The 17,343-nt window shown below is 39.2% G+C and overlaps 1 protein-coding gene across 1 annotated transcript in view; it reads right to left on the bottom strand.

Moving 5' to 3' along the window:
- Positions 1-323: 323 nt before the first annotated feature.
- The window catches only part of CC2D2B (coiled-coil and C2 domain containing 2B), a 106,845-nt gene continuing 89,825 nt past the window's right edge, over positions 324-17,343 (bottom strand). Inside the window, exons 33-37 of the mRNA XM_054033473.1 lie at positions 16,539-16,673; positions 11,711-11,833; positions 10,782-10,840; positions 8,607-8,784; positions 324-1,326 (exon numbers count right to left, since the gene is read on the bottom strand). Coding sequence (XP_053889448.1) covers positions 1,138-1,326; positions 8,607-8,784; positions 10,782-10,840; positions 11,711-11,833; positions 16,539-16,673 — 684 coding nt within the window. The 3' untranslated portion in view covers positions 324-1,137. The remainder of the gene's footprint in view (positions 1,327-8,606; positions 8,785-10,781; positions 10,841-11,710; positions 11,834-16,538; positions 16,674-17,343) is intronic.

The following is a 17,343-nucleotide window of genomic DNA, read 5'->3' as shown; positions in this document are numbered from 1 at the left end:
AAGTGGCATCAGCAATGGCATTTTCTAACGTGTTGATAAAATATTTTAATATACACAAGGAATATTAATTTAATATTCCTTATGGTTTATTTTATACTTTATATTTTAAAATTCTATATAAAATAATATTAATAAACCACTAGTTTTTTACTTATCAATATTATAATTATTTTAAAAGTTTATAATAAAAACATTTATATATTTGACAGCTTTGCTTTATGCTTTTGAATGTTTCCCTATAATAAAGTATATTGTATGCAATCCTATTGTTTACAATTAACTGTTGTATGCTAAAGTTAAACTCGTTCAGTTTTAAAAAATTAAACAACATAAACATTCTGCTAAAGGAAAGTAAGGATTTTCATAACACTACTTGAACAAAATATTTGCCATTAATCATTCCAAAAAAACGTAGAACTGAAAATTAAAAGAATATAAAACATAACACACAAAGTGAACTTCACAAGTTAGCAATGACACTAAGGATCTGTTCCTGCCCCCAATGATTTCAAAGGAGTAGGACAATGCCTTAAGATTTAGGGAAGCCTTCTGGATATTAAAGTTACAAACTTGTATTTTATTACACAACTTTCACATTCACCATTGTAATCTACTATGTCTTTACCAGTCAAACATTAATATGCATTCCACAATATTCTACAGCACCTTATTTAACTAATAGTATCAACTATGTGTTACTCTTGAAATGTTTGAAATTCACTGTGTTGAGGCAGCAAGACCCTAAATTCTAATTCTTTTATAAAACAACCCATTAAGATCTTTCCTCAAAGGGTTTACTCTCTACTTTCCAAGAAATCATTTAAACAACTTCTCTGGACACTAAATATAATTCTAATGATTTACAGGAGTTTAATGCTGGTCTCAGATTATTGGGAAATTAGCAAAAATGATAAAGTCAATTTATAATAGATCTACTGGATCTAATTAGAATTTTTAAAAACTACAATCTCTCTACATTAACAAAATTCTATTAATGTACAATAAATAGTACTGGCTTATCTCTTGTGGTATAAAATTACCTTCTCATGTCCCAGCTCTCATGCCTAAATAACCATCTTAAACTATGAGAGGTAACATGTAGTAACTTAGTTTAATTATAATTGAATTCAGCACTGTTTACTGATGACGGACCAAAGAAACTAAGTAGATCCATACAGATAAGATGTTGTTTGGGTATGGATGAATATACACAGCAAGAGCAAATTCTGTGTTTGGGATTTCTGAAGAATGAATGCCAGTTTGATACACAGCCTCGCTTATTGATGGTAAATCTGTGTATGGCATCTGGATAGGGTATCCTGTCACCTAGAAAAACATAGGATTGAAACTATAAGTACAGTTTGAAAGGATTATTTTATGAAAAACTAAATGCTATACTTTTATTCATAATAGTTTTATGGTTAAAAAATGTTCACATATCAAAAACAGTATATGGCATATGCATTTGTCTGAATTTGAAATGAAGCATTTGATAATTCTCTTATGAGTTCCATCAAGTTGTCTAATTATTAAGTAACCAACCTCTCATTTATCAGAAATGTATTTTAGCTCTGAGCTACTGATTCAATGTAAAGATTATATTGTATATTCTTGTATCATACAATAAAACATACTGTAAAAAGTTACTGCACTGCATTAAGAAACTTTCAGAAAAATAAAAATTGTTCTTTCTTTGTACTTATTAACCATGATAAGTTGAGAGAATGAAATTCTGGCTCCACTGAAGCCAATGGGAGTTTTGCCATTGACTTCAACGTGGCCAAGATTTCATGCAGAATATCCAAATTAAAAGTTTTGTCAGTATACATGAAAAGTAAGCAATTCATTAGGGCTGTTGATTAATCACAATTAACTTATGCGATTAACTCAAAAAAGTTAATCCCAATTGATCACAGTTTTAATCACACTGTTAAGCAATAGAATACTAAGTGAAATTTATTAAATATTTTTGGATGTTTTCCTATATTTTCAAATATATTGATTTCAATTACAACACAGAATACAAAGTGTACACTTATATTATTATTTTTGATTACTAATATTTACACTCTAAAAATGATAAACAAAAGAAATTGTATTTTTCAATTCACCTCATACAAGTACTGTAGTGCAATCTCTTTATCATGAAAGTGCAATTTACAAATGTAGATTTTTTTTGTTACATAACTGCACTCAAAAATAAAACAATGTAAAACTTTAAAGCCTACAAAACCTCTCAGTCCTACTTCTTGTTCAGCCAATTGCGAAGACAAACAAGTTTGTTTACACAGGACATAATGTTACCTACTTATTATTTACAATGTCACCTGAAAGTGAGAACAGGCATTTGCATAGCATTTTTGTAGCTGGCACTGGTGCACATACACCTAAAGTGGAATGGACATGTGTATGCACTCAAAGAAGAACAGATTGTGCTGAAAGGAGAACTATCAGACTGGAGGGAGTTATTAGTGGAGTACTTCAAGGGCTGGTCTTGGGACTGATTTTATTTAATATTTTAATTTGCACAAAAATAGGAATGTGCTAGTGAAATTTGCTGATGACACGAAGTTCAGAGGCATCATCATTACAGGGGAGGACTTGAATTTTATACAGGAGGAAATGGATGACATTGAGGACTGTGGTAATAGAAATTGGATGCAATTTAATAATACACAGTGCAAGGTAGTGCAGTTGAGAAGAAGGATTTCTGATGTACACTGGGAGGAAGGGGTCTCCAGCTGGAAACAACACAGGAGAAGAAAGACCTGAGCATATTATTCGATCACCTGATGACTATGAGCCTGTTGCCCCTTTTTGACCTGGCTAGCCAAAGTTTGGAGAGCAAGTCCAAGTCCAGTTCAGCATCTATAAATTGGGTCCATTGCCAGTCTATCCTGGAATGTGTTTGGTGGTATCCGATATGTCAGGAACATAAAGTCTCCGCAGGTCCCCTGACAGTTCATGTGGGGTTTCCTTTTCCCCTCTGCTTCTAATTCATAGGTATGCTCGGAGCCAGAGAATTTGAAAGTAGTGTCCGTTGAGTAGGGTGGACTGACCATCTCTCTAGTTCTTTCTATACCATGAATCAGAGAAGAACTGAAGCAGAAGGGAAGGAGAGCGGGTAGTGGAATACAGATAGGGTCCACACATCTTGAAGAACCTCCAATTACAGGTCAGTATTTTTAATCATAGATGGAAATTCATCTTTACAGAGTTGAAGGTCCTCCATATAAAATGTAATTTAGAGTAACGGCTCGGAGCAGCCCGAGCAGCAGGACGTAGCCCAGGCCCAGCAGAACAGCTGGGGACCCACCAGGCAGCAGTGGGAGCCCCAGGGCCAGAGGTCCAAGGAGCAGCAACAGCAACAGGGCCAGGAGGCAGCCCACATGGCTCCTGCAGCGCCCCCCGATGGCCGGGAGGAGGAATTACATGCTTCCCGACCAGAGCCCATCAAAGCTTCCCTCGCAGGGAAGCCAGTTAACAAGCAGTTCTAAAACTGCTTCAAAATTTAACAACCGGTTTGTGTGAACCGGTGCGAACCGGCTCCAGCTCACGCCTGCTTGTAACTCAGCAAAGTATGTAGGAACTGGCCCATGTGACTCCAGTCTCCATTTTGCTCTAATTTTCCACAGTAAGAACAAAGAGGTGTTCTTACACCTGGAAAAAGACTATAAAAGGCTGATGCCTCATTTCCATCTTGTCTTCAATCCTGCTTCTTACCTCTGGAGGGACTTTGCTACAAATGGAAGCTCTACACAAAGGACTGAATGACCCATCCCAGCTGTGGATGTACTCCAGAGACTTGATATTGAACCTGCAGTTTATTTCATCACTGCTACAAGCTTGAACCAAGAACTTTGCCATTACTGTATATAATTGATTCCATTTAACCAATTCTAGCTCTCATCTATATCTTTTTCCTTTTATGAATAAACCTTTAGATTTTAGATTCTAAAGGCTTGGCAACAGTCTGATTTGTGGGTAAGATCTAATTTGTATATTGACCTGGGTCTGGGGCTTGGTCCTTTGGGATCGAGAGAACCTTTTTTCTTTTACTGGGGTATTGGTCTTCATAACCATTTGTCCCCATAACGAGTGGCACTGGTGGTGATACTGGGAAACTGGAGTGTCTAAGGGAATTGCTTGTGTGACTTGTGTTAGCCAGTGGGGTGAGACCAAAGTCTTCACTGTTTGGCTGGTTTGGTTTGCCTTAGAGGTGGAAAAACCACAGCCTTGGGCTGTAACTGCCCTGTTTTAGCAATTTGTCCTGAATTGGCACTCTCAGTTGGGTCCCGCCAGAACCAGCATCATTACAAGAGGATTCCCTCTGTGCAGGTTTTGTGGAGACAGCCATAAGGTGCTCTTCGGAGGACCCTCTTGCAAGCCCTAGCACAGAGGTAGGAGGGGCATTTTAGGCCAGGCGAACAGCATGCAGCACTACATTCCATAGGGCAGCCCAGGGAAGCTGTCTCTACGTTATGTCAAGAGCTTCTCCAGCCCCTGGAACAGCCCAGCATTGGAGAGGCACAGAGACATCTTAAAGCCACTTTAGCCCCCATTTCTACTTCTGCTGTGAATTCTATGCTTGTGCCTCTGAGAGTATGTCTACCTTGGAGCTAGGAGGTGTAATTTCCAGCTTGAGGAGACAACCACACTAGCTCTGATCAAGCTAAAGTGCTAAAAAGAGTGTAGCCACGGCAGCACAAGCTATGGGAGAGACTAATTGTCCCAATTACACTAAGACACTAAGTTCATGCTCCAAGTACATCCAAGACAGTAATAGGTACTCAGGACAGCTAGCCCCTGCTGCTGCTACAGCTACAATTTTATTTTTAGCACACTATCTTAATCAGAGCTAGTACAGGTATATCTCCTCAAACTGGAATTTATACCTCCAGCTTGAAGTGTAGATAATACCTCTAGAGGCACAGCACAGAATCTCACCCAAAGAGGGTATCTTATAATAAATCATTATGAAGAATTTTAAAATAATTTTTATGTACAGTAACATTTATACTTGTGTTATGAGCAGATGCACAGTATAAAGGGAAAACAATATCACACAAGGGATGATTAATAACTGGAACACAATTCTGCTTTTGTTTCATAATGTTGTTATAACTAGGGTTAGTGCTCTGTTGCTTCCCCAGCCAGCTCCATTTTTCTATCTAATGAATGGATCTTTCAGGAGAATCTATGGAATATGACCATGATAAATAAAATCATTGTAGAAATATTTTCCTTCAAGAAAATGGAATATCCCAAGTACTGTGATTTAAAGTGAAGTTACAGGACAGAAACTTTGAGAAAATACATTTCAGAAAAAAGGCTTTTAAGCTTTCAATCTAAATTCCATTTTATTGTTTGTGGCAGAAGTTGTATGATATCTAGTGTACTGAAGATTTTCAGTGCATCTGTGAAAATTTTGCATGTTTTTTGTTTGTGTCTCACTTGGTTAAGATAGCAAAGAGGGATTCCACTGAGTCAGTGGAGCTATTCCAAATATACACTGGAGTAACTGAAATCAAAATCTATCCTACTGTATGGCTATGAAATTACACCTTCCTCATTCCTACACACTATACAAAAGCTGATTTACAATTGTGGTATTTTATTGACAGAATTAAACATGTTCTGAAGTAATGATAGTTGTTTAAAACAACAACAACAAAGGCTGCCTCCAAACAAATACACCGTCTGTTTCCTAGAACGGGCGTCTTGTGGCCACATTAAGCTGTTTTGATCCTCTCATATTCATGGAGGATGAATTTCAGAGTAACAGCCGTGTTAGTCTGTATCCGCAAAATGTAGTCCACGAAAGCTTATGCTCTAATAAATTTGTTAGTCTCTAAGGTGCCACAAGTACTCCTGTTCTTCTTTTTATGGAGGACGAAGTTCACCCAGAATCACTTAAGTCCTATTTCAGACATATTTTGAGGTCTTAAGTGGCGTCTAAGCCTCATTTTGCATGTAACAATACGGGTGAATTTCTCACAGACTGAGTATGGGAAGAAGCCTGCGTTGTTTTTATGTATGCCCTCAATAATCAGCAGACTGAACATTTTTAGGAAGTGGTGGGTTTTTTTTGTTCTGACCCCTGCAGCTCCCCAGTCACCATGGCGCGGGGACAGGGGGCCCCCACAGGCCCTGGCCTGCCCCGTGGCGGCAGGGGGACCCCCCGCAGCTCCCCACTGCCGCGGTGGCAGGGGGATTCCTGCAGCTCCCCACCGCTGCTGGCAAGGGAAAACCCAGAGCTCCCAGCCACCCCCAGCTGACCAGTCCCTTACCATTCTGTCATGGATATTTTTAGTAAAAGTCAGGGACAGGTCAGGGGTCCTTGAGATTTTCTTTATTCCCCGTGACCTGTCCGTGACTTTTACTAAAAAAATATCCATGACGAAATCTTAGCCTTACTCATGAGTCACCCACGTGTGGAATACACATAGGGACCATCACTCCAGGAAGAAGAGAACGTTACTTACCTGTAACTGGAGGTTCTTAGTGATGTGTGGTCCCTGCCCTCCATCCCCTCTGCTTTGGACTGGATTCCATAATGGTAAGAGGGAAACTGCAGAGGCATCGACCCGCACTACCTCTTATACCCTTGGCTGAGAGCACGAGGAGATGCACTACATACGTGTGGGTCAATGGACACTGCTAAGAAACATTTCTGAACTCAAACTCAAGAATAAAATTTTTTATTAAAGCTAATGTTAAAAAACGTTTAATACATAGGTTGAGAAAAGAGTGTCTGTACATCTGGGTATAGTGCTTAGATTAAAAACAAACTTTGTATTTGTGGATAAAGTCATAAGATACATATAGTGCATAATTAGCAATAACCCAAATTTAGGTGAATGAATTGAAGAATACAGTTTAGATATTTAGCATCCATGTATTCAGGTACATTACTCATGAAAAAAGTTATACAGAGAGTTGGTGGCAGAAAGCAAAATATATCAATGAGTGAAGATTGTCCCTCAGTAATTGAGAATTTAGGATAGGTTGTCCATTTAGATAAAAACTGTCCATCAGGAAAGTATTTGAGTTACTTTCCCGACTGCACTTCTCATTGGCACTCCAGCTCATTCCTCCTGATATTGCCGATGTCCAGTGATGTGTTCTATGTAGATGTCCCTCGACCACCTGATGGCATCCAACACCATGTGTTGCTGCATCAGCCAAGCGTACTGTTGACCGACTCCACATTCTCTCAGCACTCGCTCGTTACCGGGGTACCATACGCCCAGGACTCCGATGATCTGCTCATGAGTTTGGATCTCGTAGCCCTTAGCTCTCAGGATGTCGGCCAGAGGGGCGTATTTCTCCAGCTTTCGAGATCAGGCATCGTGGAAAGCCAGGGTCTTGTTTTCGAAGGGCACTGTAACATCCACCATGATGATCTTCTTCCAGTCCTTGTTGGTGATGACGATGTCCGGTCACAGTTGGCTGTCAGTTCCGGGGATGGCGGAGTTCACGGCTACCTTCCCCACAGGTGGATGGCTCTGACTAGGCGATCTTGGATGGCGTTGTGTCGCAGTTGCCAGGCTCTGGAATGGGGCTTGCAGCTACACAAGATGTGGGGTAGTGTCTCGTTGGCATAGGCGCACTTCCTGCATCACTTGTCCCGATTCCCATGGCGGACGGCTCCGTTCAGCGGGACGCAGTTGAGCCGGGCCCAGTGGATGAACCTACAGTTGGCAAATTGGGTGAAGCTGTCCCCGGGGAGGAAATGGTTGCTGGCGTCCCACATGCATGTCACCTTGAAGGCCTTGCCCTGGTCCGGCTTCCGTTTACACTAAAACTTAACTTAGCTAACTATCACTAAGACAAACTATTTACAAAGTAAGTCACTCTTTTAGCAAACTAAAAGTGCGAAGGAACGGGGTTCCAACTCAGGCCATGCAGCAGTAAAAGAGAACTGAAGAGCTGTCGACCTGCACTACCTCTTATACTCTTAAGCTGGAAGCTCAAGGAGATGCACTATGCACTTGCAGGTCAACGGACACTGCTAAGAACACTTCCGGACTCAGGCACATGGCATGCAAGTGCACCCATGTGTCGAATACAGATAGGGACCATCATCACTTGAAGAAGAATAACACGTACAATCCGTCTAAATGATAACTAATGAGTGGGAAACTAAATAACCATCTTAACATATCTGAAAGATGTAAACAGCAAAGATGGAAAAAAATTGTATTTGTTGTTCTAAAACATGAAACCAAAAGGGTGACATTATGAAAAGAAATATCAGGAAATAATTTCCAAAATGTGAGATTTATTATAAGATGCATTCTGGCAAAAACTGTTTTACATATTCTATGTCAACTTACAGAAATGTATGTCTGTGGTTCTTATTTTGAGCATTTTAAAGTTATTTTTGTTCCTTTTTTATATAGCTAGTCGTTATTTCCTTACTTATATCAAAATAAAGCAGTATTAAAATATGTTTGATCATGAGTGAGCTTCTGTATTCAGTGCTGCAGCTATTTATACACATTACCTTCTTTATACTACACATACTCAGTTTTAAATTAATCTCTTAATATTGTTTATAATTTAAATTATAAAATTTAATTGTTTATAATGTAAATACTAACCCAATAATGTTCCAGTAAACTTTCCAATTCATTTTCTTCTTTGTCTGTAACAAAGATCCTATTTCTTAATTCTAGCTTGGGAAGAATTTGTCGTAGAAGAGCAGTACACTGTCGATGCCACCGAGTTGGTTGCTGAAATCGCCATTCCATTATTTTACTTTTTAAGGTCTTTTCGATCCTGTGATAAAAGTTACAAAATCTTTATAAATAGGGCTGTCAAGCAATTAAAAAAATTGTGATTAATCACGTGATAAAAAAAAATTAATTGCGGTTAATCGTGCAATTAATCGCACTGTTAAACAATAATAGAATACAATTTATTTAAATATTTTTGGATGTTTTCTACATTTTCAAATATATTAATTTTTATTACAACACAAAATACAAAATATACTGTGCTCACTTTATATTTATTTTTGATTACAAATATTTGCACTGTAAACAAACAAAAGAAATAGTATTTTTCAATTCCCCCATTAGAAGTACTATAGTGGAAATTCTTTATCATGAAAGTTGAACTTACAAATGTAGAATTATGTACAAAAAACCTGCATTCAGAAATAAAACAATGTAAAACTTTAGAACCTACTAGTCCACTCAGTCCTACTTCTTGTTCAGCAAATCGCTCAGACAAACAAATTTGTTTATATTTGCGGGAGATAATGCTGCCCGCTTCCTGTTTACAATGTCACCTGAACGTGAAAACAGGTGTTCGCATGGCACTGGCATCGCAAGATATTTACGTGCCAGATGCGCTAAAGATTCATATGTCCCTCCATGCTTTGGCCACCATTCCAGAGGACATGCGTCCATGCCGATGACTGGTTCTGCTCGATAACAATCCAAAGCAGTGTGGACAAATGCATGTTCATTTTCATATCATGAGTCAGATGCTACCAGCAGAAGGTTGATTTTTCTTGTTTGGTGGTTCAGGTTCTGTAGTTTCCGCATGAGAGTGTTGCTCTTTTAAGACATCTGATAGCGTGCTCCACAACTCGTCCCTCTCAGATTCTGGAAGGCACTTCAGATTCATAAACCTTGGGTCGAGTGCTGTATCTATCCTTAGAAATCTCACATTGGTACCTTCTTCGCATTTTGTCAAATCTGAGGTGAAAGTGCTCTTAAAACAAACAACATGTTCTGGATCATCATCCGAGACTGCTATAACATGCAATATGTGGCAGAATGTGCATAAAACAGAGCAGGAGGCATACAATTCTCCCTCAAGGAATTCAGTCACAAATTTAATTAAAGCATTTTTTTTAACAAGCATTATCAGCATGGAAGCATGTCCTCTGGAATGGTGGCCAAAGCATGAAGCGACATACAAATGTTTAGCATATCTGGCATGTAAATACCTTGCAATGCTAGTTTCAAAAGTGCCATGCAAATATTCTCACTTTCAGGTGACACTGTAAACAAGAAGCAGGCAGCATGATCTCCTGTAAATGTAAATAAACTTGTTTGTCTTAGCGATTAGCTGAATGAGAAGTAGGACTGAGCAGACTTGTAGGCTCTAAAGTTTTACACTGTTTTGTTTTTGAGTGCAGTTATGTAACAAAAAAAATCTACATTTGTAAGTTGCACTTTCACGATAAAGAGATTGCACTACAGGACTTGTTTGAGGTGAACTGAAAAATACTGTTTCTTTTGTTTATCATTTTTACAGTGCAAATATTTGTAATAAAAAAATATAAAGTGAGCACTGTACACTTCGTATTCTGTGTTGTAACTGAAGTCAATATATTTGAAAATGTAGAAAAACCATCCAAAAATATTTAATAAATTTCAATTGGGATTCTATTGTTTAACAGTGCGATTAATCGTGATTAATTTTTTAACCGTGATTAACTTTTTTGAGTTTATCGCGTGAGTTAACTGACAGCCCTATTTATAAATAAATTTAAGTAATGAAACATGATTAACAAAATTCCCTGTGACCTTTTAAAGCATTTATTTTTCATGATCTGGACCTAAAACTTTAACGCTTCTTTTCGATAAACATGGCTAGTATACATAGAATTAATATACTTCAGCAATTCCACTAGCAGGCCAGTCTGAAAAGATAAATTTGTGGTAGACAAGTAATGGACTGTTGACCTGGTTTCCCAAGAAGCTGAGCATCCCCAACTTCCACTATGGTCACATGCTTTTAGTATTCAAAAAGATCCCTACCTGTTCCGTAGTTCTTCTACCATGCTTCCATTAGTAGGGGTGTAAAGTATTTCTTTTGGCTGAAAGAGATAGATGTATACTTGATAGGAAGTTAAGATATAACAAGACATTTGGCCAGATCCTCAAATGAAGTGCAGCTACTTTGCACACATTGTCAGTGGAATATGTACATAGAGTAAACACAATTGGCCCTCTGAGGATCATCCCAGTGTCCCAGAGGTTCCTATGCTACCCAGCTGCACACACAGAGGGTGCGGGTGGAGGGAAGGAGCCATGATAGGGACACGCACATACTGCTTCAATCCCGAGCTGTGATTTTGGCCCCATTGGGGCTGTTAACAACCACGTCAATTAGACCAATTCTCTGGTTGCTCTAATTTATGCGTGAAGATTGTTCTTGCACATAACAGCCCCATAATCAGGGCAGTGCAAAGATGATCTTTATGTCATCTTGGCACACACACATATAGGCCTTCCACAACATCTAATTTGCACTGTGTAATCCCCTCAGCAGTAGTCAACGATCTACCCATTAACTTTTACTATCTTAATGAAAATAGAGTTGGCACCTTTCCCAACCTACTTTGTTTAGCTCTTATAACAATAAGGTGATATGGTTCAGTTCAAACCTTCTCTGCAGGCTTGACTGCTCCTTCAAGACTGCTCCACACACATCTTTCCTCATAGAGTCACTCACAAATCCATTATATTCAGGAACTAGCCACCTGCCTCTAAATCAGCATAGCCAACCCACTTAACCTTTTCCCAGCAGGATTTACAGCTGCTTACAATAGTGGGCTATTCAAGCAATTACTGCTCGCTTTTTACAGAAACTTATTAACAATGATGATCTTTTGAAACAAACATAACAAATGATAATTACTATAATTCATATCAGACAGATAAACTTTGAAAATTGGAGGAGTTACCTGTACAGTTTGTGTTTTTATGCATTGAAAATTGTATGGTAGAAATTGCCTCCAAAAACCTTCCTTTGAAATTTCAAAACTTACGCACATTGGTGAACTGTTTTGCTGTGTATTGAACCAGACCTGTCAAAACAGTAGTATAAAATGTGGCAATCAATCTACAAAAATTGTTTTAAATTAAAAGATGTGAAACATACTTTTAAATGTTTTCCTTTAATACCAATACAAGTATATAAGAAGTCAGAGGAATGCCATTATATAGTATGATGGAGGGAAGCAATTGCACTTGTACTGCCAACTGAAGAGGATCAGGCTTAACCACCTGTAGTTTTGGCTAACATTTCACTAATACAAACATAGGGCCTGAACCTGCAAGTCATCCCTATGGGGAACTCCCAAAGAAGTCAAATGGAAAAAGGAAGATTACTAATCTTACAGTAACTGGAGTTCTTTGAGACATGTGGTTCCTATTGGTATTCCACTGTGTGTGCGTGCGCATGCACTCCATGAGCCTGAGACCAGAAGCTTTTTTCACTAGCAGTGTCTATTGGTCTGCAACTGCATCCTGTGCTCTGAACTGAGGGCACAAGGGGCAGTGCGGACCAACTGCCTCTCCAGCTCCTTCTCTACTACAAATCACCTTAGGGCTACTTGGATGATCCGAGGAATGGAAAACCTGTCTTATGAAAGGAGACTCAAAGAGCTCGGCTTGTTTAGCCTAACCAAAAGAAGGTTGAGGGGAGATACGATTGCTCTCTATAAATATATCAGAGGAATAAATACCAGGGAGGGAGAGGAATGATTTAAGTTCAGTACCAATGTGGACACAAGAACAAATGGATATAAACTGGCCATCAGGAGGTTTAGACTTGAAATTAGATGAAGGTTTCTAAGAGGAGTGAAGTTCTGGAACAGCCTTCCAAGAGGAGCAGTGGGGGCAAAAGACTTATCTGGCTTCAAGACTAAGCTTGATAAGTTTATGGAGGGGATGGTATGATGGGATAGCCTAATTTTGGCAATAAATTGGTCTTTGACTATTAGCGGTAAATATGCCCAATGGCCTGTGATGGGATGTTAGATGGGGTGGGATCTGAGTTACTACAGAGAATTCTTTACTGGGTGTCTGGCTGGTGAGTCTTGCCCACATGCTCAGGGTTTAGCTGATCGCCATATCTGGGGTTGGGAAGGAATTTTCCTCCAGGGCAGATTGGCAGAGGCCCTGGGGGTTTTTCGCCTTCCTCTGCAGTGTGGGGCACGGGTCACTTGCTGGAAGATTCTCTGCACCTTGAAGTCTTTAAACCATGATTTGAGGACTTCAATGGCTCAGACATAGGTTTGATACAGGAGTGGGTGGGTGAGATTTTGTGGCCTGTGTTGTGCAGGAGGTCAGATTAGATGATCATAATGGTCCCTTCTGACCTTAAAGTCTATGATTCTATGATTCCTCAGGACTCAAGGTATGAGAGGAAAGTGTGAAAAAGGAAAGGCTACTTATGCTATGCAGTAACTGGAATTCTTCAAGATGTGTGTCCTTGTGGGTGCTCCACTTCAGTTATGCCTTCACCCCAAGAGCCTTTGACTGGAGATTTTTGCTAGTAGTCCCCATTCACCCCACCCATGTGCCCTACATGTCCTTGTGCCTTGCACAGAGGATATGTAGGACTGTGTGGGAGAGCCATCTTCAGTTCCTTCTCCACCACTAAGTCCCTCAGAGGAAACTCCAAAGCAGAAGGGAAAGAGAGGGGGTAGTGGAGCACCCACAGAACACACATCTCAAAGAACTCCAGTTACTGCACAAGCTGAGTAACCTTCCTTCTTCTTTGAGTAATGCATCCTTGACTTCAGGTGCCTTCCGAGCAGTATCCTCCACAGAAGAAGTGAGCTTCAGAGCTGAGTCTAATACTAAAAACAAAACTGTGTTCCCAAGAGGAGCATCTGATCTAGAAGAATGAACCAACATATAGTGCTTGGAGAATATATGTACTAAAAACCAATTTGCAGCTTTGCAGATCTCAAAAATGGGAACATTTTTGAGTAATGCCATAAAAGTAGAAAGTAATCTCATGGTGTTGGCCAATACCATAGAGGGAGGTTGTAAATCGTCAGATTCATAGCAAGAAATAATACATTCAAAAATCCACCTAGAGAGCCTCTGGGTGGAAATTGTGGACCCTTTGGATCTGTCAGCAATTGACACAGTCTTGGAGATTTTCTGAATGATCTGGTTCTGTCCAAATAAAAGGCTAGCTCCCTCCTGACATCTAAGATATGGAAGGCAGCATCTTCCCTGGTCTGGTGTGGTTTTGGGAAGAAAATTGGGAAATGTATAACCTAAATGATATGAAATTCAGATGATAACAGGTAAAAATTTTGGAAGTGGACATGAAACTTTGTACTTGAAAAACATTGTAATGCGAGGGTCTGCCATTAAAACTCCCAGTTCCTCAATTGTTTTAGCAGAAGTGATAGTCCCCAACAAGGTTGTTTTCATGGATAGATGAAGGAGGGAATAAGTAGCCATCGCTTTTAAAGGGAGTTTCATAAGACATCGGAGTAAAAAGTTTAAAGTTTAAATCACATACAAGGATAGGTTCTCTAATGTGAATGAAAAGATTTCTTAATCATTTAATGAATCTTGCAGTGGTGGGCTGAGCAAACACTGAGAATCCCTCAACCAAGGAATGAAAGGCTGTTATAGATAGCAGGTGGACCCTCAGGGAACTCATATAATCCTGGACTTTTTGGATTCCAGTAGACAGTCAAGGACAGCAGAGAATGAAGAAGAAACAGACCAAAGATGTCGCTGAATATACCCGTGGGGAAACCTTTTCCACTTTTACAAGTAAGTATTTCATGTAGACCTTTTCCTCCTATTTAAGAACATCTTCTGTACCTCTGCAGAACAGGAGGTCTGTACTCCTGTGAACCACTGAGTAACGAAGCCTTGAGGCAAAGAATTCCCAGGTTAGGATGGAGAGTCTGCCCAGCATCAAGAGAGAGAAGGCTGGGAACGGATGGAAGGCTCATCGCCAGACAAACGGCAAGGCAAAGGGTACCAGCCCTGTGTGGGAATATTGGATTTAACAACATTATCTTGACTTTGTCTTGCTTGATCTTATTTACCACTTTCAAAATCAAAGGCATTGGAGGAAGTACACAGAGAAGGCCTCTTGTCCACAGAACAAGAAAAGCACCTCCCCCAGTAAGGGAGGACCTATAACCCACCCCCGAAGCAAAACTGTTTGCAATTTCTGTTGGTAACGATGGCAAAGAGATTCACTTCAGAAAAATGTGCTTGAGAGTCTGAGAATCCAACTCCCATTTGTAATTCTGGGAGAACTGCCTGCTGAGGTCATCACCCATAGTATTTTGTATACCCAGTAAGTAAGCTGCCAAGATTAGGATGCAGCTGGCTACACATCAGCTCCATAGCTTTATTGCTTTGGCAAAAAGAGAAGGGGATCTCTCTCCACACACACAAGTTGTCAGTTGATATAAAACATGCAGGCTACATTGTCTGTCATGATTTTTATGGATCGGTTCCTGATTAAAGGCAGGAAATGGTTACTGGCATTCCTAACTGCCCTCAGCTCCAGGAGGTTGAGGAGTAACTGTGTCTCGTGGGTAGATCATTTGCCCTGAATGGTGTGGATCCCTAAATTTGGCCACCAGAGATGCATCTGTCATTATGCTGATGGAAGGGGAAGGTTGGATGAATGGCACATCTGTGTAGACGTTGTCCGGGTCTTTCCACCAATTGAGAGAGTCTTCTACTTGATGAGGGACTGACACCAGCTTTTTCAGGCTGTTTGTTTGAGATATGAACTGTTCTGAGCCAGGGAAGCACCAAGGCATAACATGACATGTTGAGTCACAAAGGTACAAGTTGCCATGTGTCCGACTAACTGAAGGCAATTTTTTGTTGATGTCTGTGGACTGATTTGAATTTTTGATACAAGGTTTGTTAATGTCATGAACCTGTCCATGGGAAGGTAAAAAGCTCTGGCTGATACTGCATCTAGGGAGGCCTCTGTGAACTCTATACTTCACACCAATCTCAGAATGGATTTCCTCATGTTCAGCTGTAGTCCTAACCTATGGACCAAAAACATTGCTGTCTTTATGGTGCAGAGGAACTACTGAAGAACCCATTCCTGCAACGGGTATTACTTGAGATGCTAAGTGCTCTTGACTCTCGCTGAAGTCAAGATTTGAGGGCATTAAGAACACTGCAAGATCAGACCCATACTTTAAAGATCTGCAGTACAGATCTGAAGTGTTTAGCATATTCCAAAATAAAATAAAAATAATGCTCTTAAAGAAACAATACATTTTCATGTAGTAGTCTGCAAACTGCTTTATAAACTACTATGTACAGTATCTGAAGTTGTTCTTATCCCATGGTTTATCATGGTAGTAATATTTCTTCCTCTCTATTTAATTATTGAAAATTTAAAGAGATGACACATAATTAAAATATCCTATTCACCACCACCATTGTGGAAGGTGGTGCAGATGAAACATATGATGCAGAATCATAACAAAATGTTGGGGATCTCACAGATTCAGTCATACTAAAATACTAGACAGCATCTAAAGACCTGAGTAGAACCTTATTAGTTTCTATACAGTAGTAACATACTGAATACTAGTTAGCTAGCAAAGCAGCAAAGTTTTGCTGTCTCTAAAATGATATAAATATTCTGAATCCTATTCTTTGTAAATTCTACATTACTTTATTTGATCCTTTAAAATATGGCCTAATACTTTGTCTATAACTAACATGACACTATTCCTTGTCTCATTTGGTTTAATTTTACATACTTACATTTTCCCTATTGATTAAGCAGTCAACACTTTGTAGGGGACAAAATGTATCAAACTGTTTATAACACTGTCCATTCAAGGGATTCCAAAGGAAATATTCTTCATTTTCATGAGTTAATACATATGCCACTTTCCCCTATCAACAAAAAGTAGATGTCATCAATTTTATATATATACGCAATTCCAATGAAGAAAGTAAAATGAGCTTCCAATATTTAGTTTTCCTCAGCCTTTTACAAATAGTTTATTTTTTTTTAGTGGAAGGTGCCAGACTGACATCACAACAGATGGAAAGTGCAGCAAGGGCAAGTTTACCCGATGCTGCCTCATGAATATTTCTCTATCTTTTGAAAATAGGGCCTAATCTTACAAGCCTCACTCACATAGATATTCACTTTGATTTCAAATATGAAAGCTGTGACCAGATTAGGAGAGACTGAAAAAATTGGGGCTGTTTAAAGAGAAGATGAATAAGAGGAGACACTAGAGATATGTAAAACAGCAAATGTAACAGAGAAGACAAACTAGGTGGTGTCATATTTAATTCTTCTAATCATAAGAATATGGGGACATTCAGTGAAAATGAAAAGCAACAAATTTAAAACTGATTAAATAAATACTTTTACATAACACATAATTAAGCTGTGGAACTCATTTTCACCGATGTCATTGAAGCCAAGAGCCTAGTAGGATTCTCAGAATATTAAACATTTACTTAGATGATGAAATCATCCAGGCTGCAAATCAATCTCTAACTAATGGGGAGGTAGGAAGAAATGTCCATTAAGGAAAACTACTCCATAATT

This window comes from Malaclemys terrapin, chromosome 7 (assembly GCF_027887155.1).
Source record: "Malaclemys terrapin pileata isolate rMalTer1 chromosome 7, rMalTer1.hap1, whole genome shotgun sequence".
Lineage (NCBI taxonomy): Eukaryota > Metazoa > Chordata > Testudines > Emydidae > Malaclemys > Malaclemys terrapin.
This window is presented reverse-complemented; position numbering and strand designations above follow the sequence as displayed.